The sequence below is a fragment of the Danio aesculapii genome, chromosome 2, assembly GCF_903798145.1.
Source record: "Danio aesculapii chromosome 2, fDanAes4.1, whole genome shotgun sequence".
Classification (NCBI taxonomy): domain Eukaryota; kingdom Metazoa; phylum Chordata; class Actinopteri; order Cypriniformes; family Danionidae; genus Danio; species Danio aesculapii.
Window position 1 is genome coordinate 17597142 of NC_079436.1, and position 23850 is coordinate 17620991.

General features: G+C 34.8%; 1 protein-coding gene across 3 annotated transcripts in view; it reads right to left on the bottom strand.

The window, feature by feature from the left end:
* Positions 1-9953: 9953 nt before the first annotated feature.
* agla (amylo-alpha-1, 6-glucosidase, 4-alpha-glucanotransferase a) overlaps positions 9954-23850 on the bottom strand; it is a 65801-nt gene continuing 51904 nt past the window's right edge. For all 3 annotated transcript variants that reach the window (XM_056473913.1, XM_056473904.1, XM_056473896.1), the window contains exons 24-34: positions 22512-22687; positions 22274-22376; positions 21174-21399; positions 19629-19740; positions 19204-19339; positions 18965-19077; positions 16306-16517; positions 14549-14646; positions 14374-14461; positions 14145-14278; positions 9954-10507 (exon numbers count right to left, since the gene is read on the bottom strand). In XM_056473913.1, coding sequence (XP_056329888.1) covers positions 10390-10507; positions 14145-14278; positions 14374-14461; positions 14549-14646; positions 16306-16517; positions 18965-19077; positions 19204-19339; positions 19629-19740; positions 21174-21399; positions 22274-22376; positions 22512-22687 — 1516 coding nt within the window. In that variant the 3' untranslated portion in view covers positions 9954-10389. The remainder of the gene's footprint in view (positions 10508-14144; positions 14279-14373; positions 14462-14548; positions 14647-16305; positions 16518-18964; positions 19078-19203; positions 19340-19628; positions 19741-21173; positions 21400-22273; positions 22377-22511; positions 22688-23850) is intronic.

The following is a 23850-nucleotide window of genomic DNA, read 5'->3' on the forward strand; positions in this document are numbered from 1 at the left end:
TAAAAGGAAGTGGATATATGTATTATGAGTAAATAAAACCTTAAGGTATGTTTTAAATGAAGGTTGTCACTCCTTGATTTGTAACCTTAGATATGCAATGGACCAACGGAATTCAGCTATCTAAAACTAACAGAGATTGCCGGAATGCATTACAGATTATATGCAGTTTTTATTAGACAAAATTCTTGGAGTGATAAGATGTTCGATTGCTCAAGAGTAAATGAGTGGCAGAATTCTCGGCCGACTTTAAGTTTTGTGAAAAAGAAGACATGTTTGCTGTATATCATCAATCTGTTTATTACAAATGACTCAGTGGAGTTTTAATTGTAAACCAATGTTTAGGATTACAATGTACCAAAATAGAAATCATTGTGATGGGGTAAATACTATGGAAAGAAAACTAAACAAACAAATGCAAGTTCTACATTACACAATTCAATTCAGGGAATAATAATTCTGGATCCATAATCCTGGACCAGGCCGTATCCTAAGCAGATGCTATGGTGGTCATGCAGAAAAACCAAACCAAAAACCACAGTGACAGACGAGTCTTCGCATTGATCCCGTGGGCCAGCCTGAACACCCGCCTGTGACCTACTGACACCTGCAGCTTTTCCACGTCCAGCATTCTCAAGTGTCCAAAGTCTAGACTGCAGCTCTGCACAGGAAGTTTGACCAGAGGAGAAATGGTCATGCCCAACTGAGCCTGGTTTCTCTCGAGGTTTTTCTTCTTCTTCACTTTTTTCAATTGGTGAAGTTTTGTTTCTCGCCACTGGCTTGCTTGGTTTGGGACTTGTGGAGCTGCACATCGATGGATTTGCTCCTCAGTGTTTGGACTTTCAGCAGCACACTGAACTGAACTAAACTGAACTTCAACACTGAAAACTTGACTGACACAGTTTCAATGTACTAGACACTTCTGTGTTAAGCTGCTTTGACACAATCTATATTGTAAAAGCACTAAAGAAATAAAGATGAATTGAATTGAATAATAATAATATATATTTTTTTGGATTGCTTAAACATGATTTTCAAAACAGGGCCTGTGTTTTTAAAACAGCACACACAAGTAGCACAACCACACACCCAATCAGCAAAACACTACAGATCCTTTGCATAATTAAACACTCTTGTAAAAACTATACACTTATGTTTAAAAAAAACACACTTTTTTACCTGTTTGCACGAGTTACACTCTGCTGTGATAAACCTAAAACACTTTTAGCACTTCTACTTCCCTATAATTAGAGTAGGCTACTATTACAACTTACAAATATAAAGTAAATCCACCAAACACTACACAAGACTAATGCTGCACACTGAAGAAACTTATTTATTTCTCAACATCCCAAATCGTTGACATGGAGATTCATAGTACTGTAACAGCATGTCACTTTACGTATTGTACTGTAAGAGTACTGCTACAAAAAAAAAAAAAAAAAAAAAACACTAGACATTGGCTCTTCGACTAGCTGGATCTGGCCAGAGAATTTCGTCAACATCACAGGCAATGCAAGACACCTTGGAAAGAAACGTCTTGAATGACGAATCCATACTTATATTGCTGCTACCTCCATCTGGTCACTGGCCTCCTCCATGGCTTGGATGAGGGGTACCTCAGCCTGGAGACTGAGATCATATCCCTTCCACCACCATGCCGAGAAAAACTCTTCTATAGGATTGAGGAATGGAGAGCATGGGCGTTGCTAGGCCTATTTTAGGGGGGAGTTCCAGCGTGGAGACTGGATGTCTGTACTGGCCGGTACAACTTGACGTCATTGAATTTTCAGCATTAAAGCTGTGGTCACACTGGGCTTTTCTCCCCATAGACTTCCATTCATACGCACGCGAATGTGTCAGACCAGAAAGGTCATGCGTCAAGTTTTGCAGGTTGCCGCAGTGCAAAGTTCAAGCTTGGTGGACCAATCGAGGATCAAAACATGACCTCTCTGGACAGAAATTTAAAACATGGAGCAATCGGTCGCTTTTTTTAATGTCTAATCATCTTGTTTAATCCCGCCCCTTTTCGCAGCAACATACGACATTATCAAACTCTAGTATGACCGCAGCTTAATTCATGAGAAAGACTTGGTTCGAACCAATCAGCGCTCTCTATTGTGAATGAGATGCAACTTTATTAATAAGCAAGATATAGCTTTGAATGCTCTTTTTACCCAATACAGTGTTCAGAGAGACACCACGACTAGAATGGCACTGACTGTTTGGAGAGTGTAGTGTTTCGGGTGTACTGAGGTTGGACATTGAGTGCAAACTAGGGTGAGACTAGAGGCGTGGTAAAGGGTATGATGACGTGCACGTGCGGGGCTAATCAGGCAGGAGACAGTGATCGTGCTGAATGAGGTGACAGCAAAAGGCGAGAACCTGAATGGCTGTGACAAATATACAATTTCAGTGACATTTTATTTTAAGGTTAACAAACCATTAACTAAATATATATCAGTCATTTGCTACTTATTAATAGCTTTTATGGAAGTAGCAGGGTTAGAGTATTGTGTAGGATTAGAGTAAAATCATACTTTACACCAGGGGTGCCCAAACTTTTTCTTATGAAAAGCCAAGCTTGACTGAGAGCTGTGGGCTGAAAGTAAATATAGCTAACTGTATTACATTAAAGTTGCCGAAAATATAAATAAAAAATATATAAATAAACAGAAAAAAATACTTCAACCGTGTTTACTTATTTATTGTAATTTTTTGAAAATGTAAAATATTTTAACAAACTCATTACAATAACCATTTAAAAAATCAATTTATAAAACTCCATTTATGGAGTTCAATGCCAAATACACTAATCATGCTGAACCTGCCTTTGCCTTGACTTGCACACTGATGTCTTCTGCTTTGTCCCCTATTCGTTAAGTGACAGTACAGTGTGTACATTTAAAAAAAATCTGATTCATTTACGACATTTAATTGAAACATTTAATTTCAGTTTGCATTTTTGTAGCTCAACAACAAAACAAACAAACGAAAGGTTACAATAACCCTTTAACTGCCTGCTCTACCATATTTTGGCTGTTTTAAATAATGACTGTTAAAGTCATTTAAAGAATGACTGTTTTTAATAATGGTTTACACACACAGCATTGTTAGTTTACAAAAAGAAATGTTAAATGATCTGAAATATTTTATGGCGTATTTAAAAAAAATAAAGATGATTTTGTGTTCAGAAATGTTTTATTTTGATTACATTTTTAAAATCAATTGGTCTTACACTTCATATTTTCTGACTTGTCATGGTATATGTATTAATTCTGGTACTTTTACCATAAACCGACAAAGCAACCATTTGGTAGAGGTTGATATTTTAGAAATTATGGGTTGTGTTGAAAAAAAAATGTTAACTAGCAACAATAGGAGTTAAGAAATGGTTAAATATAAATGAGAATTTCTGTTAAAGGCATTCCCATAACTCTTCCCAATTATTTTCCATCTGGCAGGCCAAATCGCGGGCCCTAGTTCGGGCATCTCTGCTTTACACTTAAAAAATTATTCCTGACTGATTTTTTTTTAGTTGAATCAAATTTTTTCTAGTCATCTCAACTTACATCACTCAAACTGACTAAAACTACTAAGTTAGACTTTGTATAACCTCAAACATTGAGTTGAAACGTGATTAACTTATTAAAATAAGCTGAATCAACATAAAATGTTGTTTGTCCTGACTTTTTGTAATTATTTTGCTTACAGTGTATAAGTACATAGCCAATATCTTAACCCTAAAACAGTCAGGGTATCCTAATAGTAATACATGCATTTTGAGAGGCTGTGGTAAGAGTGAAAGTGTGAGTCTAATTTCTCAGCATCAATTTGTAAAGTCACTTGTTGTGAATGCCTACATCAGGTGACTGTTGATACATTCTTTGTTTAGCCAACAGGCAGCATTAAAAATAGCATGGCTGCCTTTTACGAGAAACTACTCGACTTCAAGTAAAAGTTGATCTATTTATAACATACAGTTAACAGTTTAATACTTCAAAATCTTCTCAAATCTTAGTTTACATTTATTAAGTGAGCCATTTATTTAATCAGTACACTGAATTCATTTAGAATTCAGGAATAAATGGATGTTTTTCATGGAATTACTGTGACCTTCTAGGGTGGACGGAACAGTCACAAGTAGTTTATTAATCCGAGGCTTCATCAGATATAGCTGAGGTAATGTATATAGCCATGATTTAGCAAAAACATTATTACAAACCATGTAAATGAATGTACAATTCTGTATTTTATTTTATTTTGTTATATTTTAATAACTTTTTTTCTATTTCATTATCTTTATAATCCTAGTTAGTCATATTTCATTAGTCTTTTTATTCTTTCTTATTTGTGTATGTATTCTTTAAACTTCTAATTATTTTGTTTTTCTTTTCAGTATGTATACTGTATATAAACTTAATTAACTAGTTTCTGCACATTTTAAGTAAGTAGTTTGAACAAACAGCAAAAGTCATTTTTGGAGTGAAGGTGGTGAATTTAGGGGAAAAAATACAAATAAAACAATCAACCGTAAAGAGCAAGAACAAATTCACCAAAACAGAAAATAGTTATGAATTGTGCTATGATTCTTTTGGAAATAACTGATGATAATAAAACAACATAAACTCTGTGATATAGATATTTACAGATTTTATTTTTTAATGTATCGCAAAAAAAAAGAAGCAAATAACTATGATTTCATCTACCTTTTTTTTGTTTGGAATATTGCATTAAAGTGCTTAATGGAAATGTAGAAATGTGCTTAAATTTAAAATAAACTTTTTATTAATAAGAAAAAAATCATGTAAACTTCGATGGAAACACATTTACAGAAAAAAATGTCATCATGTGCATTTAAATGTGTCATGATTTTGTTTTAACGTGATAATAAAAATTGGCTTGATTGGGATGGCACGAATGGATAATGGACCACATTTCTGAAATATTGTTTTGGTCAGTCTAAATCCCTCAGCCAAAGTCCATCATCAAAGCGGCTCAGTATTATAAATGATCAATTTTCATTTTCATTTCTTTTTTTGCTGTTTTGGGCCAGTTTAACAGGAAGTGACCATTTTGTTCTCTTGACCCATTGGATGGAAACCGTTACTGAGAATTTGCTTTATTCGCAGATGTTTTATGTTTTTATTTGCAAATATAGAATAAAATAAGTCTTAAATGAGCGGGTGAACTGGTGATAAATTAGACCTTCATAATCGACTAATTAATTAACATGTATAGCAAATCTAATTGTGATGTACATTCTGTTGATTTTTGTTGTGTCTGAAATCACATACTGCTCCACTCTATAGCAGGTGAAAAAGAATGCCTAAATTACAAAACAGTCCACCAACCTACAGTATACAGCCATGTAAGAATGAGTTGTACAAGTTTAAAACGTTTTTAAAACAGTGCATGTTTGTAATGAATTACAGCGATTTTACCGTCTTTAGTTTAACACCACAGCCGCATCTCAGTACAATTATAAAAGACACTTCAATCCCAGTTTGTGGACGTTAAATCAGGTTTATTTTGTACATTAACATAACGGATATCCATACAGCAGTGGCTATTAACTTGTATCCTGTCACATTTGTCGTTCAAAAACAGTGCAAAGTTAAACGCGTGCTGTTCGTGAGAACTTTGTAACGACATTGCGTGTGACTCATCGAAACGCTTAAATTAACTCCACAACAAATACATCAAATAATCATTGGGAAATGTTCTTACTGTAGTATTTCCCACAAACGTTAGGTGAGATCTGCTTCCTTCTTGTCTGTCACTGTGCTGTTTATCTGACGCAGCCGAAGTGGAGATCAAGGCACACTCTGAACGGCACGTGGGAACGGTGGGTGGGGATAACTAGCATTAAGGCAACAAAAACAGCTACATTGCGTTCAGAGCAGAAAATTCCAAGATTTTGAAAGGTATAATAAATAATCTGATGGGTGTTTTGAGCTGAAACTTTACAGACATATTCTGGAGACACAAAAGACTTATCTTAAATCTTGAAAAAGGGGAAAAATAGGTGCCCTTTAATATTTGAAAGAGAACTATTACTCACATATTGCTTGCTATATGAAATGCAAAAATTTTGAAGCTCAATATCTCAAAGTCATTTAGAACGCTGATAGAACCATATAATTCCAATGCGACGGTTTGTCTACATAATAAAAAAAGCTGCTTAATTACCTAATTTAGTGAAGTCTTGGCTTACGCTAAGTTCTGTTTGTGAAACCTGTTCAACAAGTTTAACTACATATGATCAGGTTTGTATTTTCTTGGTCCACCATTATTGCACATCACAAGCACTGTAGTAAAAGCTGATGATTATGTAAGCAGCGGGGGTCATGTGCAGTTACTGACAAGCCTGGTAAGGTCAACACATACATGTCTCTGTGTTTAACTCTCGATGACCCTGCGGGCGGCTGGAAATGCCTCTGGATTCCAGGGCTTCATGTTACAGGCTGGAGAGGTGGAGGGACAAACTGCAGTGGGACGCTTCACTTCAATAAACACCAACCAATGAACCCTGAACTGCTTCAGCATAGCGGCGCTTTATTGTTATTTTAAGATGGAGCTAACGCATTACATCTCTCATTTGTACTCATCGCAGATGTTTAAATATTAGCTGAGATATTTGCTTTAATGGTAAATTGAGGCATGAGTCATGGAAATGCTGGGATTTTGGCCCTAAGAGCTCAAATCTCAGCCAAGCATCTGCACTAAAGAAATCCCAGTTTGAAGCTGCATGGGAAGCAAAGGCAATTCTCCTCTTTGGGTGATATTCAGCTTGTGTACGTGTTTAATACTTAAGAGATGCAAATCGATGTTTGTAATTTCTTTAATTATAATGTGGAGGCGCAGTAATCCCACAATAAAAATTGTCATAATTTACTGTCATTTCCAAGTTATAAAATGTTTTGTTCATTATTAATACACACAATGAAGTTCAAAAAAATTAAATAATTTATGCATTTAATTATTACCATAAATAATCAAACCATGATTAATGTATGAGAACAAAGACTTTAGTTTCTAGTGCAAGTTTGTTTGTGGAAAATTATCTGCTTTTTTTTTATTTCTGGAAACTCGAAATGTGTTGTTCGAGTTATTACCCAAGTGTTTGGGTTTGGGTAATAAAAATAATAATAAATATATATATATATATATATATATATATATATATATATATATATATATATATACAGTTGAATTTAGAATTATTGGCCCCCCTTTAAATTTTTTTCTTTTTTAACCTGTTAGCCAACACTCAATTTTGGGGATTTAGACTTACCTAACTTCAAATAGTAACAGTTCCTGACTCCAGTAAGCTACAAACACAAAAAGGAAAGAGGACAATTTGAGCTTTACTGTGGTAAAAGGAGAAGTTACATGTTAAAAATATAGAAAGTTATACATTATGAAGTCATGAGGAAAAAAAAAATTTGTATTGTGTTCAATATTTCTTTTTCATATACAAACACAGGAAAACATTAATGTAATGTCCTAGAAATATGACTTGAAAGCCAAGTATTTCATAAGTTTATATTTAAAATTTGATGAAGATAGCATGCAAAATGAAATTTCTGTAAAAGGTTTTCTGAGGCTATGTCGATGGCCTTCTCTCTCTCACCGTCAGAGGCATTTTCTCAAAAATGACCATCCCAAACTAAAACATTAACAGTTGCTGAATGATTTGGTCTACATTCACAGTTCATGAATCTTTGGAAAGAAGACACTCTGGGATTTATTATAAATCATCTAGAGCTTCTAATGCTCAGAATGAAAAAAACATTTCCCAAATGATGTTTAACAGAGCAAGGAAGTTTAATTTTTTTAAAAACATTTTAAGGTCAAAATTATTAGCCCCTTTAAGATATCATTTTTTTTGATAGTCTACAGAACAAACCATCATTATAAATTATAAAATATCTAGTAGAATATTATTTATTGTCATCATGGCAAAGATATAATAAATCAGTTATTAGAGATGAGTTATTAAAAGTATTATGTTTAGAAATGTGTTAAAAAAAAATCTCCTCGCTGTTAAACAGAAATGGGGTGGGGGGGGGGAGATAAATGGGAGCTAATAATTCAGAGGGTTCAATAATTCTGACTTCAACAGTTGAAGTCGGAATTATTATCCCCCTGAATTATTTACCCCCTGTTTATTTTTTTCAACTTTCCTTAAAATAAAATATCAATAATATCTAGATATTTGGACTAGAAACAAGACAAAACACCAAGAAAAATGTTCGTTTTGAAGTAAACCATGTAAATAAAGGAACTAATACAGTATTTTAACAAGCAGATTTAATTTTATTTAAATAAATATTTTAGACCCATTTATAATATTAAATTTTTCACTGTAAAATTGGAGCATTATATAGAAAATTTTTAGGATGGGGTCTAGGAGGATGATTATTTTTGGGGTTTCGTGGCATTAAAAATCTTGACAACCCCTGCTGTTCACACTGATCACTGACCAGGGTTTAGATGTGAATTATTAATAAAACCTGATCATATACAGTAATTATCTCTTCCTAAGCCTGGTCTCAAATCACTTGATTCATGGATTTAATTTCATATTCATAATTCTTTATTATTTCAACGTCCTTACAGTGTGACCTGTCCAACACTATCCAACAATCCCACGTTTATCAGGGTACCCCCCGGATCCTCCAAATGAAATTCAAGGCTTTTTAAGACCTTTTTAATAACATTTCAAATGAAATTCAATGCCAACTTTGTACCCATTCAGAAGTATGAGTCGAAAAATGTCAAATCTGTATAAAATTTGAACCCTAGAAATTATTTATATACAAGTGGGCTACTTGAACTAAATACAACATTTTATTTAAATTTTCAGTTATATTTAATACATACGCAACAGTGTGGTTGTTCACCCAGTAGTGAATATGAAGGTCCAACATGACCACAAACCAGTTGGCCTTATTGACCAGGTCAGTCACTTCTTTAGTTATAAACAGAGCCAATCCGATTTTAGTAATATATGCAGTTTTGTTGCTTCCGCACAAGAATGTAACTGCAACCTCAGAGTCAGGAAACATGGTTTTGAAAACCTCTGTAATGTTCTCATTCGATGTGTAAGAGTGGTGCTCAGAGATTGTTTTAAGGACCCACATCACATATGCCTACAGAGTTGGTGTTGAGCCACAGTAAGATAGGATGTTCCTTGGCAGTGGTGGCAGTGTTGGGCAAGCTACTTGAAAAATGTAGTGAGCTAAGCTATTAGCTACTCTACTTAAAATGTAGCTTAACTACACTAAAAGCTACTTCTAAAAGTAGCTTAGCTACATCCAATATATATTTGCAATTTTCATTTTTAAATCAAAGCTACTTAAATCCAAGTCAATCATATCTGATCATTAAAACTGTCAATGAAACATATAAGGCATAATAGTTCAGTTCAGTTATTTACTGTAAATAATATGCTGTACTAAACAGAAACCCATTATAGTATAACAGCTAAAACAACAACTATAACAACAACAGCTATAACAACTGCGTCTGAACAACATTCTAGCTCATTTCCAGTAAGTATTCAAACCAAACCAGTAAGTATTCAAGTGTTCTTATAGTCAAGAGTTTGAATTTTGAATTTTTTTCTAACAGAATTCCTGCCACAAAACATACATTTATTACAGCTCATTGCGATTATTCTTGCAGTCATCTTGTACTTTTAATTTTTGTTCAACTTTTGATCATTATAAATAGTTTTACAGAAAAAAACGAATGTTTTAGATTAAAGAAAAATAAACTTTATAATACTTTCTTTTGTATTTTTATATAATTTAACCAGGCAGTAATTGTTGAGAATGCACATTCTGTAAATACTTTCAATAAATGCATAATACTACTACTGCATCTACTACTAATATTAATAATAATAAAGGAAAAAATCTGTAGTAGGTTTAAAAAAAGTCCAGATATTCTGTGTTTAAACAGTCATTTTATTTGACATATATTACGTTTTCAATTCTCCTAAATATTCAGTCATTTCTAACATGCAAACAAAATGGTTTGTTATCCTTACAGCAGTGTGGAAGATGTTTGTGTAAAAAGAAGTAGGACAAACACTACACATTAACGTACCACAAGGGGTTAATTATGGATTATACTGGACATATCCTGAATAATCCAACAACATGTGACCATGTACCTCAGTTTAGCTACATGGAGGACAAACTCCCAGTGACTAGTGGTCTAGCAGAAGCTGGTGATGAGGACGTCTCTTATTAATGCTGGAAAGTGCTGCACTTTACGCTGAATCAGTGCTAATATTTCCTCAGGCCTGTTTAAGTAAAGAACACACAAACAACTGCACTGGAACACTTGTGGAAGACGAGGGGCTGAGATTTTTTGTGTTCACAGATCATGAAGCACCTCAAGCACTGCGGCGAGAGACCAGGCCTGAGTTTCACAGCTGAAGGAACAGTACTGGCCGTTCTCATTAGTGAGCTCCGGAAGACCCTTCCAGGATGATCTGTGGAACAAAACACACATGTCAGATCCAAACCACATGTTTCTGATGCTCACATCATGGGATTTGATCTCAGAGATCCTGGGTTGTATAGTCTGTCATGACATTTGGAGTGTTTCCACTAAAGCGTATTTGTGCAGCTGAAAATGTCAGCGCTCTTCCAAAAACGCTCAGCTGTGAGCACTTCAACTCTCAGGGTATTTAAAAAATGCAGAGAGCTCAGATTTTGCGTAAAATACACACCCCACTGAAAGACTAGCTGCGTCGCCAATTGACACACTATACACTTTGCTCTTATCCACTATGTACAAACTACCAAATAATACGTGTCACGATTATAACCGCATTCACCATCGGGGGGCAGTATAATCACTCTCATAGACAGATTGGGCGGTTTCCCAACATGGTTTTTGGGCGGTTTTGAATTTATTTTTGCGGGTAAAAAAATGACATAGGCAGGTAGTGAAAATTTGGGAGGTTTTGCAACGCCAGTCCTGGTCTGCCCTTATAAACCTGTTTTGATGTCCCAAAGAGATGCCATAGCCCCCGTTCTTCTCAAACAAATGCTTAGAACAGTGTAGAAATACTTGTGATCTCCCTCTCTCTCTCTCAATCACTCCCCCGCAACCCCCCCACCCCCACTCAGCCTCACGACAGGTTATTATAGTCTACTGATTGTTGGGCGGCACTTTTTGGTTTTCAGCATTTTTTCAACAGTTTTTGGGCGGGAATCAGTCAGCTACATCTGGCAACACTGCTCGTAGAAGAAGTTTGCTTTCACGGTCCAAAATAAATAAAGTAATCCAACATCAGTGGCCGAAAGCTCCACAACGTCCACTATGTGACCAAAGCAGTGTCCGTTAAGTGTATTAAGTGTCCAACATTCCACACTTCATTTAAACGGTTGAATAAGAGCATCATCCGGGTATTTAAAGTCCACTTATTCTTATAAAGTATTATAGAGTTTTCAGTGTGGTCGCACTAATTACACTTTTTATACTACAAAATGGCGATGATAGTGCATAAGTATGCGATTTGGGACGCACCTTATAGAATGCACAAGACTTGTCACTCAATTAGTTTTAAATGGGGAAAAGTGTAAAGGTCAATATGGCGAATGAAGTCCCGCCTTAGTACAGGAACCAATCAGCGATTGCTAAAGACAGATGAATCTCTGAAGGGAGGGGCTCGAACTAGACGTAAATTTCTGCAGATTTTGTGCGATTCAAATGTTTTGAAATGAAACTAAAGACAAAGTTGTTGATGTTTCAGATAAGAACACATATAATGCACCTCCCATCAAATAACACAAAAAGCTTTTTGTGTTTTATGTTCAGTTAGAAAAATTATTTGATCATAAAAACTGTTCAAACTGTCATGTTGGATGCCGATACGGCATGACAGAAAGCTGTATAGGCACATCAGTTTAAATGCCAAAAGAGCCAGTGAACATCAACATTCTTTCCTCTTTACTACTAGTTATAGCACCACATAAACTTGACCCTCTCATGTCTAATGTAATCTTTGAATGTAATCTCTGAGGTTGAATAAATTAAAAGATGTCAATATAACAGCTTCTAAACCACATGTATGTGTCAAGTGGTCAATTGTGTGTACCATTCTGCACCCACACTAATTTCAAATGTTCAGTATAGTTTCTAATTTCACTAATAGTTTAGTTTAGGTACCAATTCCCACTATGGGCTATTTGCTTATTACCTGCTTATTTTTAAGATTTTAGATGGCTGTTTATTAGTGCATATAAAGTATGATCTTATTCTACATCCCTACTTCTTTACTAATTATAATTAGGAAGAAAATTAGTAGTTTATTGAGCTACAAGACATAGTTAATAGTTTATTAATAGCAATAATTCTACCACTATTAGTTTGGTTTAAGTACCAATTCCCACAATTGGCTACTTGTTTATTACCTGCTTATTATTAAGAAATTAGATGGCTGTTTATTAGTGAATATAAAGTATGACCTTATTCTACATCCCAACTACATTAACAATTTTTATTAAGAAGCAAAGTAGTAGTTTATTGAGCAACAAGACAAAGTTGATGGCAATAATTGTACCTTAAAATAAAACGTGATTCCGATTTCTCTAAGCTGCCTAGTATTTGCCCATAGAGGCACTTAAATGGTAAATATCACCTTTAATTTGGTAATGACGCACCGATTAATTTACCAATGATCAAAAATGACATCAGTAACAAATAATATTAGGCTTTCCGCACCATGTATGAGAAAACTCGTCAAATATGAGAGAATACTGACAAGTTTTTACAGCAATCTGCATCTTAGCTATATTACATTAGGGGAAGCCCTAATGCATGTCCTGAGTATGGTACATGACATCTCTGTCTCCAGTGAATGAAAAATAAGACAATCAGAGAAAGTAAAAGTAAGATCAAGGGTAAAAATGAACCTTCCTTTGAGCTAAATCCCTTCCCTATCATAGCTCACTGCAGAGAAATGATCAACTCCTGTCGATGCAAGCATGAGGATGTGCACACAGGTATATGTGCACATATACACTTGTGTGTGTATGTATGCGTGTGTCTACTAGTGGTGTAACAGATCACAAAACAGACAAATGGTAATATATTAATAAAAATATATAAATGGTATAAAAATAAATGGTAAAATATTCAGTGCTGTGAAAAAATTCATCATTATACTACTGTTGCTGATAACGCAAAATGTACAAATCTAACATTATAATTTGTACAACCAATATTTGTTTTTAGTCTCATTTTCAATAAATGAGTCAGTTATTCACTCATAAAACATGTTTCATTGCTAGATGTGTCATTTTTGAAGAATTATTCAGAGGCAATTCTTTAGATGGCTGATTGTCAACACCTTTTGGTTAAATAATGTAATTGCTGCCTATAACTTTTATTTTTGAGAGTTGTTAAAAGCATATGATGGTGGTTTTAAACTTTACCATAAACATCAGTGGTTTTATCTGAACTATAAACTGTTATCCTAGTACTTCTGTGTTAGTTGACTACTTGTACCTTCATAACTAACTCAAAACACTAAAGACTGAATCTCTTTCTTTACTCTTGCGTTTTCAGATTTGAATGAAGTGATTCGAAGGATTAATAAACATATGTAAATCACCATCATTTATAATTTATGTTGCGTTGGTGTTAAGATCCAGATCTTTTGATGGTTAATCGTGCAGCTTACTCTGAATGGATTATTGCAGGCTAAACAATAAGTGACAGAAAACACCTTTAATGAAACCCACCACATCCCTAATCACCCACCACAACTTCTTCTATTATCATTATATTTTACAGGAAAGCCTAAATGCTTTCACACCTGTGATTTGAAAAAAGTATTAATCCGGATGTCAAAAAAAGTTGTATTTCAAGTTAGATTTAACACATAAAATAGAATACTTTTTTTTGGAAGCAGGGGTTTTTTGTTTTGATATACTGTATAAAATGGTCATATTTAGGCCCAAATTTAAGTGAAAACCATCGAAAATGCTGGTAGTGGCTGACAACACTGGCAAGGATTTTTTTTTAAAGAAATTAAAGACAATAAAAAACTTTAAGGCATAATAATTTAGTTTGTTTCGGAGAATAAATTGTTGCAATAATTGTATTGCAGGATTTACCTTTCCATGTGGACGTTATGGCGAGAGAGGACATTCTTCACCAAATACACAGTTTTGTCATAAGTGTCTTTGCCCATCTTCTTCGCAAAGTAGATCTTTGCACGGAGAAAGTATCCGATAGGCCACAGCCATTCCTGATAAAGGGAAATAATATAGTACATAGGAATGTAAGACTTGTAAGGAACAATGTAAGAAAGCCCACTAATAAAGTCATTCATCTGAATCTTACAGGGCCCTGATGGTAGTTGAAGCCTTTGGCGAGGTTGTAGTTGTCATTGTCCAGCGAATTGTCATAAACGCCACAGTAAACCATGTCACTAACAATCAAACATGAGTCACTCATTAGGCAGGAAGTATTGCTAAAGATAATTCATGTTTGTTGGTGGGAAAACAAGCAGTCTCACTCTGGGTCTAAAGTCTTCATCCCAAGTGGCCCGAGCAGCTTCTCTTCTGCCACGTTCAGTGCTTTCCAGGCATGCTCCACAGTAAACAGCTCTGGAGCCTGGGAAAACAAAACCATTAGAAATTGAAACTATTAGGCTTTTCAGTCAATAAATTTATCAGTTATGCTTCCCATATACAAGCATAGCAAGCCAATAATCTGATCAATTAAGGTTGCTGATTAATTACATAAAATAATGAGGAATCTGTAAATTGTTTTAGTGAAAATGTAAAAATTATGAATTAATATTTTTTATAAATAAATGGACATTGATTTGTAAAAAAAAATTCACTCATTAAAAATAATCTAAAATAAAGTAATTAATACAAAGTAATTAATATTTCTAATTCCACTAACAATTATTAATTACTAATTAATTTTTTTCACTAAAACAATTTACAGATTCCCCAATTTCTCCAAACCTGGGATCTAATCAAGCAAATATAAATTAGATTAAAACCAATAAATTTTTTCCTTCTTATTAAAATAAGTAAATATATTAGAGTCACTCAATGTCAACTCAACCAGAGATCCATAGCTCACATTTGACATTTATATACATATTATTGAAATGAGATATAGAACTGATGCACATTTACAGAGTAATCTACTTAGAGGAAGGTCAAAATAGCAATATTCACCTGAGAATAATAACCAATATAACCAAATTACAGGGAAGCAAAAATGAAATTAAAAAGACAGCAGCGTCATTATTTTATTTTATTTACAAAGAGATTGGTAGGTCTTTTATCAAAATCTGTTGTATTGAGCAATTCTTGAAGCATTACAGTTCAATGATGGAAATAGGCACTTTCTGGAATTTTCCCACTAAAGTTTGCATTAAAGATCTCAATATCTTTTTAGTCTGGTACAGTATCTACATTCTAATGCCCCTGTTTAGTTTTTATCCACATATATTGGGATCTTAATGTGGTTCTATAAATAAATTGTACACATTTTCAGTGGTGAGAAATGCATAAGTAACGCATTACAAGTAACTCGAGTTACGTAGAGCTCGAGGGTCAGGAAGTTTTCTGAAGATAACTTTTCCTACATTATTATTTTTTGATGTGTGTGTGTGTGTAAGGTAAATGAAGGTGTAGGCTATATGGTACATTGTTAATTGCACAGCTCCTTTATTTAAAAAAAGAAGAAGAAGAAGAAGAAGAAGAAAAAGTGATGCTAAAGTGACTCAAAATTAACGTAATGCATTACTGACCATAAAAAGTAACTAAGTAGTGCAACTACTTACTTTTTAGTGAAGTAACTCGATATTGTAATGCATTAATTACAAAAGTAACTTTCTCCAACACTGGTCAGAAACCAAATATGGGTCAGCTTGCATACAGTACTTTTTTTCCTTTAAAGAGGAATGTCTAAACAAATAAATAAGCAATTATTGTTAAAATAAATAATTTGATAAATATTTAAAGCAAGTTAATAAGAAAACAAGCAAATATTCAAAAGATAAATCAAAGTAAACAAAAAATAAGAATATAATTAAGCACAAACAAATAATGAACCAAAAACAAACAAAAAAACAAATAAACTAACAAACTAAAACACTCTATTTTGCCAATTGAAATATACTGGCTAATATTTTGACATGAATGTAATTCTGACAACCCTGTTCATTCTAAATAAAGTGAAGGATTCAATGATCATTTCATCCTTCGGACTTGATCAAGATAAGGTGTTATTTTCTGAATGATTCCTCACCACCACCATGGCGATGGTAAAGTTGGGTCTGAGCTGGTAATCACACCAGGGGCTAGAGGCTCCATAGCTGTCTTTGTAAATGCCACGCTTATGGACCAGCTCAGGATGCTTCTCGTTAGGGTCATTCGGGTCATGGGACACATAGAACATCTTCTCAAAGTTCTTCTGGATTTTCATTTCCCATTCATCATAGGACACAGAGAGCTGTTTACCTGCAAGAATGACATACACATTTGCACATTTAAAAGTGTCATGAACTGAGAAATTATAATCATTTTTTTAAGGTAATTGTACTATAAAAACATCCTGTAGGTTTCAGAACTCAAAACTTAGATGTAAATCTAAAAACGTCTTATTCTGAAGCCAATCTATCAAAACTGATTCTAACATTAGAAAACAGTGGATGTACTTTGTTCACTTAATTAAAATGTTTACATTTACAAGGTTCAATTCAAAACACTTTCAGAAAAACTGACACTAAAAGATGATGTTGTGCTGATTATACTGTATCAGACTGTAATGCTACACCACATAATAATGAGTAACTGTTTCGATTTGATGCTCACTGTTGTTTTTGTCTGTCATTACAAATATTTTTTATGTACTCAGTATATACTCATTATATAGGTCTCTAAAGCCTGGTTTATACTTCTGCGTCAAGGGATCAGCGTGACCCAGGGCGCATGCAACGCGCGTAGCTGCGCAATTCATACTTCTGCGTGCTGTTTCTGTTGCTCTGCAATAACACTTCCGAAATGCTAGTTAGCAGTGACGTGTTTATGTTCCTCTGTGTCGAGTTTCTTCGCTGGTGTTTTTTTTTTCTGAATGCTTCCTTAATGTATAAGTGGTTCAAACTTGCTCACTTTGAGGCAGGAACTGCCAGACGTGCAACAACTTTAACCATGAGGTAAACACAAAACAAAACAAAACTTTCCATCCGGAGCACCTTCACGGGACTGCACACTTTTAAACAATCGCTCCATCGGGCTCGCGCGGCTCTTGGTCCCACCCACATTTGTCAGTGTTACCAAGCCGACCAATCACATCAATTACATTTTTTGAGAGGTGCACGTCAGCGACGCTGATGGCCTTGGCGAGGGCTATGCGTCCACGCGTAGGCCGTGCCATAGCATACGCGTGTGCTTGACGCAGAAGTATAAATCAGCCTTTAGTGTCCATCTATGAAGGATGTAGGTTGGGATAAAGAATGTCACAAACGCAGAAGTATTTAATATTTAAATTTTGTAAACCATGTCTATCCAAACAGTCTGTTCGGATGAAGGTGGGTCAAAACAGTTGAGAAAATAGTAAATATTTAATAGTAAATATTATTTTTCATGCAATTTGTTTTTGATATCATTACATGTGGTCCCCAAAGAAAAGTACAAAACAAATTAAAGCTGCAAGCAGCACTAAAAACGGCCCTACCACCCGGCCTCACTGAATGGCCTTAGGATGACAGAGAACAGGTCAATAAGCATTCAGTAGGTAAATAAAGGAAGAATATGTGAAAGTCATTAATATCTGTCGACATGACTGTAACAGAGCATTGTTATGTTTAAGTCTTCAGGCCTGGAGTTTATTCAAACATGTTTGCTACAGAAGTGGCATTGGTAAGCACTCTCTGACAATCTGCTGTTGCTCTGATTCAAGATTTAGAGACAAACTTTTAAAACGTGCTGCAGTGTTTGTATGCTCTGTGTTTGTCTGAGGTAATTAGTTTACCATTATCACTGAAATATGTATAATACACAACAACGTGTGAAGCTGACTGGTGGGTTCATGTCACATGATGTAAAGTGCATTTGGGGCATTTGGAAAAGTTGCGACTTTGTACTGCCACACATCTCCAATTAAAATAACAAACTTGACCATGCAAAAAATACAATGTGTGAATGGCTCCTAAATAAATAATATCTATAAACACCTAAAAAAAATGTCAATAATAAAAAAATGTAAATAATAGACTGTTGGGTTTCAGATAGACATTTTTGTTGGTATTGGGGCATTACAATTTTTGTATTTGCACAGTATGTGAAACGTACCTTTATGGACACTATAAATTAAATTCTATAGGTAGCCATTTTGCTACACTGAGTTCTGAAACCCATTGCTAAAAAAAATAAATAAAATAAAAAAAAAAAAAAAAAATTTGCCACTTCTGGTATGTGTGCAAAGTTATGTGAGATATTAAGCATCTTTAGCCCCTTAAAACACTTTGAAACAACATCAATAAATGGAGCAATTCCATGAGAGTTCGCTAAAAAGCAGATCATGACTTTAAAGATTTTAGATGGATGCTTAGAATAAAAGACAAATATCAGCTGAGTTTCAAAGCTCAATGAGTTTCCTTGCTGTCTATATTTAATGCAGAATTATTTCTTTTAAAACTATCCCTTTATGAGTGATTTGAAAAACCCACTATATAAACAGAATGAAATAACTGGTTCTCTACATTATTTATTCTTTTATACATTGAATAAATTTAATGCATTTAAATAAATGTATTTTGTCAGCTGTCATTGACTTTTTTATTGTAAAAAAACAACATCACTTTACCTTCTACCTTCTTAAAGAGCCTGTACATTGGAAATGTGACCGCTCAGTAAGCTTTGGAACAGAGCTCATGTTATGAAGACTTGCAATCTGATCATCTCACCGTCTTTCTGTATTTTCACAGTATTATAAGGAAAGAGGCCTTTTTTATGGAGCTCCACCAGCCAGCGCAAGGTAGATTTGCACAGACCCACAATTTCCACCGCTGATCCATCTCTGCACAGATGTACAAAAGAGTCATGGGAACAAACATCCAAAATTAAAACAGAAAGATTCTCTAGTTGATGGAGTCGTATAAATTATAAATAGGATATATCTGGTTTTAAGAGCTTTAGCACATGCCTGGGTGTAGCCGGTATCCCTTTGTTGCGAGCCCTCTCACTCTCTCCCATTTTGTCCATCCAGGTCCCACAGTTGAACCGATTTCCACCATACACAAAGCCAGTATTGGGGTTCACCTTGGCCACTATATTGAAACCTAAGAATGACAAAATTTATACCAGGTAACAATTGCTTATGAATTCCCATTAACTACTGATGCTTTATTAAATATTTATTGTCCACTTTTGGCCAATTTCTCAGAGAGGAGTGTACATGGCTAGCTATGTATGTATAGGATTCTTTTGATAAAAAAAGCTTTTGAAATGAATTAGTGCAAAAGTAGACAACAGTAGCTTTCATTTCTGCGTTAGCAGCCCCAAAACTACAGCAAAATTTGTTCTGGAATCAGGACTGAAAACCTAAATGTACTATTGAAAAGGCTTTACCTTCATCTCTCATGTTGCGGTCAATTTGTGGTCCGGCATTCCTCTCTCTGAACTCTATACCCTGCATGTGGCGCTCCATGGCCTCATGAATGATTTCATACAGTAGCTGATCCTGTGGCATCATCAAAACAAAACATTAAACACAACATCTGGATAAAAGTGAAGGCAACATTTTATTAAGGATGTTCCCAATGCATTACGAGCGTCATGGTGGCGCAGTGGGTAGCACAATCGCCTCACAGCAAGAAGGTTGTTGGTTCGAGCCTCGGCTGCGTCAGTTGGCATTTCTGTGTGGAGTTTGCATGTTTGCATGGGTTTCCACGGGTGCTCCGGTTCCCCCCACAGTCCAAACACATGCGCTATAAGTGGATTGAATAAGCTAAATTGGCCATAGTGTATGTGTGTAAAAGAGTGTGTAAAACATATGCTGGATAAGTTGGTGGTTCATTCCACTGTGATGATGAATAGAGAGACTAAGCCGAAAAAGAAAATGAATGAATGAACAAAAGGCATTATATAGTCTCTTATACCTATATTTGAACACATTTTTTAATTAAATCAATGCTTGTTTTTAACAGGGCAACATTATATGGATAAAAAGTGACAGTATATACAGCCCTTCTGTGAAATAATCACATTGTTTTTCAAGTACATTTCAATCTGATGTTTAACAGAGCAAGAGATTGTTTAACAGTATTTCGTATTGCTTTTTTTCTCCTTAGTTTAGCTTTAATTAAAAATAATAATATATTTTAAAAAATGCTAAAGTTAATATTATTAGCCCCTTAAGAGTTTATTTTTCCGGTTGATTACAGAACATACTGTACTGCTGTCATCCAATGACATGCCTGATTAATCTAACTTACCTAGTTAACCTAGTTAAATCATTAACTTGTTCTTTAGGCTGAATACTAGTATCTTTCGAAATAACTAGCAAAATATTTAAAACAATTCAAATAAAAAAATACAAAATTATGTAGTGTCATCTTGACAAAGACACAAGAATTTGTTTAAAATGTGTTGAAAAAATATACTCTCCATTAAACAGAAAAAAGGCTAGTAATTTTGTCTTAATATATAATGAATATATAATGATTTCCACTAGATTTTTTTCAGACAGACAGTCCACTTAAGGACTTGGACTGTTGCCCTCAAATGATGTAGTCATCAGATGTGTGATTTAGAAAAAAAGACCCCAGAACTTGATTTAAAACAAAAAACAAAAAAAAACCTTCAGAACAGCAATATAAAAACAATTTATTGAAATAAAGATTTTTCGTTAATGTTATTTGAAGGTGTTTCTGCAGTTCAGTTTTTAAAATAATTTAAAAATCTGTTGTTCTCTGTATTTGTTTATGTATTATATATCAGTTAATATTGGTTATTGATTTTCAAAGTAAACTGTATATCCACAGAACAGTTTTCAATATAATTTATCTATAGAACAAATTCAGCTGTATTAAGATCTTAGTTGGTTTACTACATTTAATAATATATTTTTATTGGAAAATGAGATAAAATAACTGATTAAGAAATTGTACTCACCACAGTGCCAGCTGTCAGGGGCTTCGAGTCATCAGTGGGGTACATTCGGGACACAGGGCATTGGAGGATGTCAGTACCATTGGGCACCATGGTACAGTAGTCCTGAATGCACTGCAGCCACCACCACACTGCATCGCGGCAATTAAAGCGGGCACCTACACCCTCACCCAGCAGGTTAGGGATCAAGCCATGCCTCAATGTGCCAGCAAAGGCCAAGATGATGTTCCTGTAAATCAAGACCACGAGAAACCGAAAGAACTGGGAAGAAAAGCTCATTTAAACATTTAAAAGGAGAGTTAGAAATATGTTAATTCTGTCAACATGTACACTTGTTTCAAACCTGTTTGAGTTTCTTTCTTCTGTTGAACACAGAGGAAGCTATACTGAAGAATGTTGGGAAGGAAAAAACAGCCATTGACTTTCATAGTATTTTTGTTCCTATATGGATGTCAATGGTTGTTTTTTCCCAACATTCATCAGAATATCTTGCATTGTGCTCAACAGAAGAAATTCACAAAAGTTTAGTACCACTTGAGAGCAAGTACAATGACTAGGAAATTCATTTTTGGGTCAACTATCCCTTTAACAGACATTACAAATCTTTCTCAAATGATTTTGGACAGAAAATTTTAAGTAATGATTTAAGCGTGCTGCAGGTATCAGTAGGACACATGTAATATGCTTGTTTCTGTAATGTCTCTACATTTGCATTATGTATTAATATAATTTGTTTCATAATTTAGTTCTGTTACAAATGAACACATTGACCTATTTTTTACAAACATTTAACCAACAAAAAACACAGAGAACACTAAAAAGAGCTTGTTATTAAACCTTGTAACTCCATTGGACGACAAACTGGAAGTAAAACATCTTTGGATATCTGTCTGCAAGTTATAATATGCTGAATTTACACCTACACCTGGTAAGAATGTGTTCCTCTACAGCACACTGCTGAAATAAGATAGACTTTAAAAATCCTATGTGAAACTGAGGCCTGACTCAGAAGCAAACCATGAGGTGTCTACATTTTTTTTACACCTGTGCACCATCAGTCTTGACTTATTATTATTATTACAGAAATTAATGTAATTAAGTACCTGGCCTCAAGGTGACGGCCGGTGACCAGTAGTAGTCCTCGCAGAGCAATGAAGGTATCCCTGCCCCAACAACGGAAAATTCCAGCAGAGAAATGTGGCAACCCTACGAAATGAACAAATAATCAAGACCACAAAACAAAAATACAGTAGCTAGATTTAAAACTACAATCTTGAGTCTGACCTGTGCAACTTAATGGTGACATATCTATTATAGTATTTGGGTCATTATAAAAATCACCTGCCGCCATAGAGACACAGCACTGCTCTTTTTCCTTAGTGACTTCATTGACCCGGTAAGGCACATCGCTCAGGGCTGGAGATAGAGGTGGAAGAGCTGGAAAACGTCCAACACCACACATCTGGACTGATCCCAGAGCCAGCAACTTGACAAAAGATGAGCCATCCTGCACAAAACTAAAGAACAACACAGGAACACAATAAGGGCAACTGAAAAACAGTCTAGTGAAATCTCTCCAATAACTTTGAGCTTTTGTTTTTACTAAATACAATGATAGGCACTCTCAAAACTTGCTAACTGCTAAAACATACTTAGTATTATGCAAATGGAAATACATGCAGAAGCCTACAGGAAATCTAGACAGGTAGTGCTGGGGCTGAGGAAGGGTAATGAACATTTCCATGGCACACACTACTAAGCTGGATTTCATTTTGAAAGGTGTAAATAACATGGCTAAACAAGTTGAAGAGCGATTGACACCGTTTGAGAGAGTCAATCAGCTACTAAAATAATTTAAAGGGCACCTATGATGCAAAATCAACTTTTGGATACTGTTTGGACAGAACTGTGTGTAGGTATAGTGTGTCCACTGTCATATCGGAGTGATATAAACACACCAAATCTCTTTTTAAACATTTCCTGACATTAAAATAGTATTCAAATCACAAAGATTTTGAGGCCCACAGCAATGTGACTTGGGAGTGTTGTTTTCCTGGCCCACCAAATTGATTGACAGGCATGTATTAACACGTCTCTGTAGTAATGCGTATAAACATGTCCATAAAACAGGATTTGCAAAGAAACTGGAATTAAAATATGATTTTCTAATAAATATTGTAAAAGTGGTAAAATAGGAGCCCTTTAATGCTGGAATGTTTTAATTGCTTAATTACTATTAGCATGTGTGAAAAAAAAGGCTGTATGATCAAACACAGTGCAGCCGGAAAGTATTCATAGAGCTTTACTTTTTCCACATTATTTTACAGCCTTATTCCAAAATGGATTCAATTTATTTTTTCCCTTAAAATTCTACACACAATACCCCATAACGACGATGTGAAAAATATATATTTTTTAATTGTAGCAAATTTCTTAAAAATAAAAAACCTGAAAAATCACATGTGCATAAGTATTCACAGCCTTTGTCGTGTAGCTCTAAATTGAGCTCAGGTACATTCTGTTTCCACTGATCATTCTTGAGATGTTTCAGCAGCTTCATTGGAGTTCACCTGTGGTAAATTCAGTTGATTGGACATGATTTGAAAAGGCATACACCTGTCTATATAAGGTCCCAGGGTTGACAGTGCATGTCAAAGCACAAACCAAGCATGAAGACAAA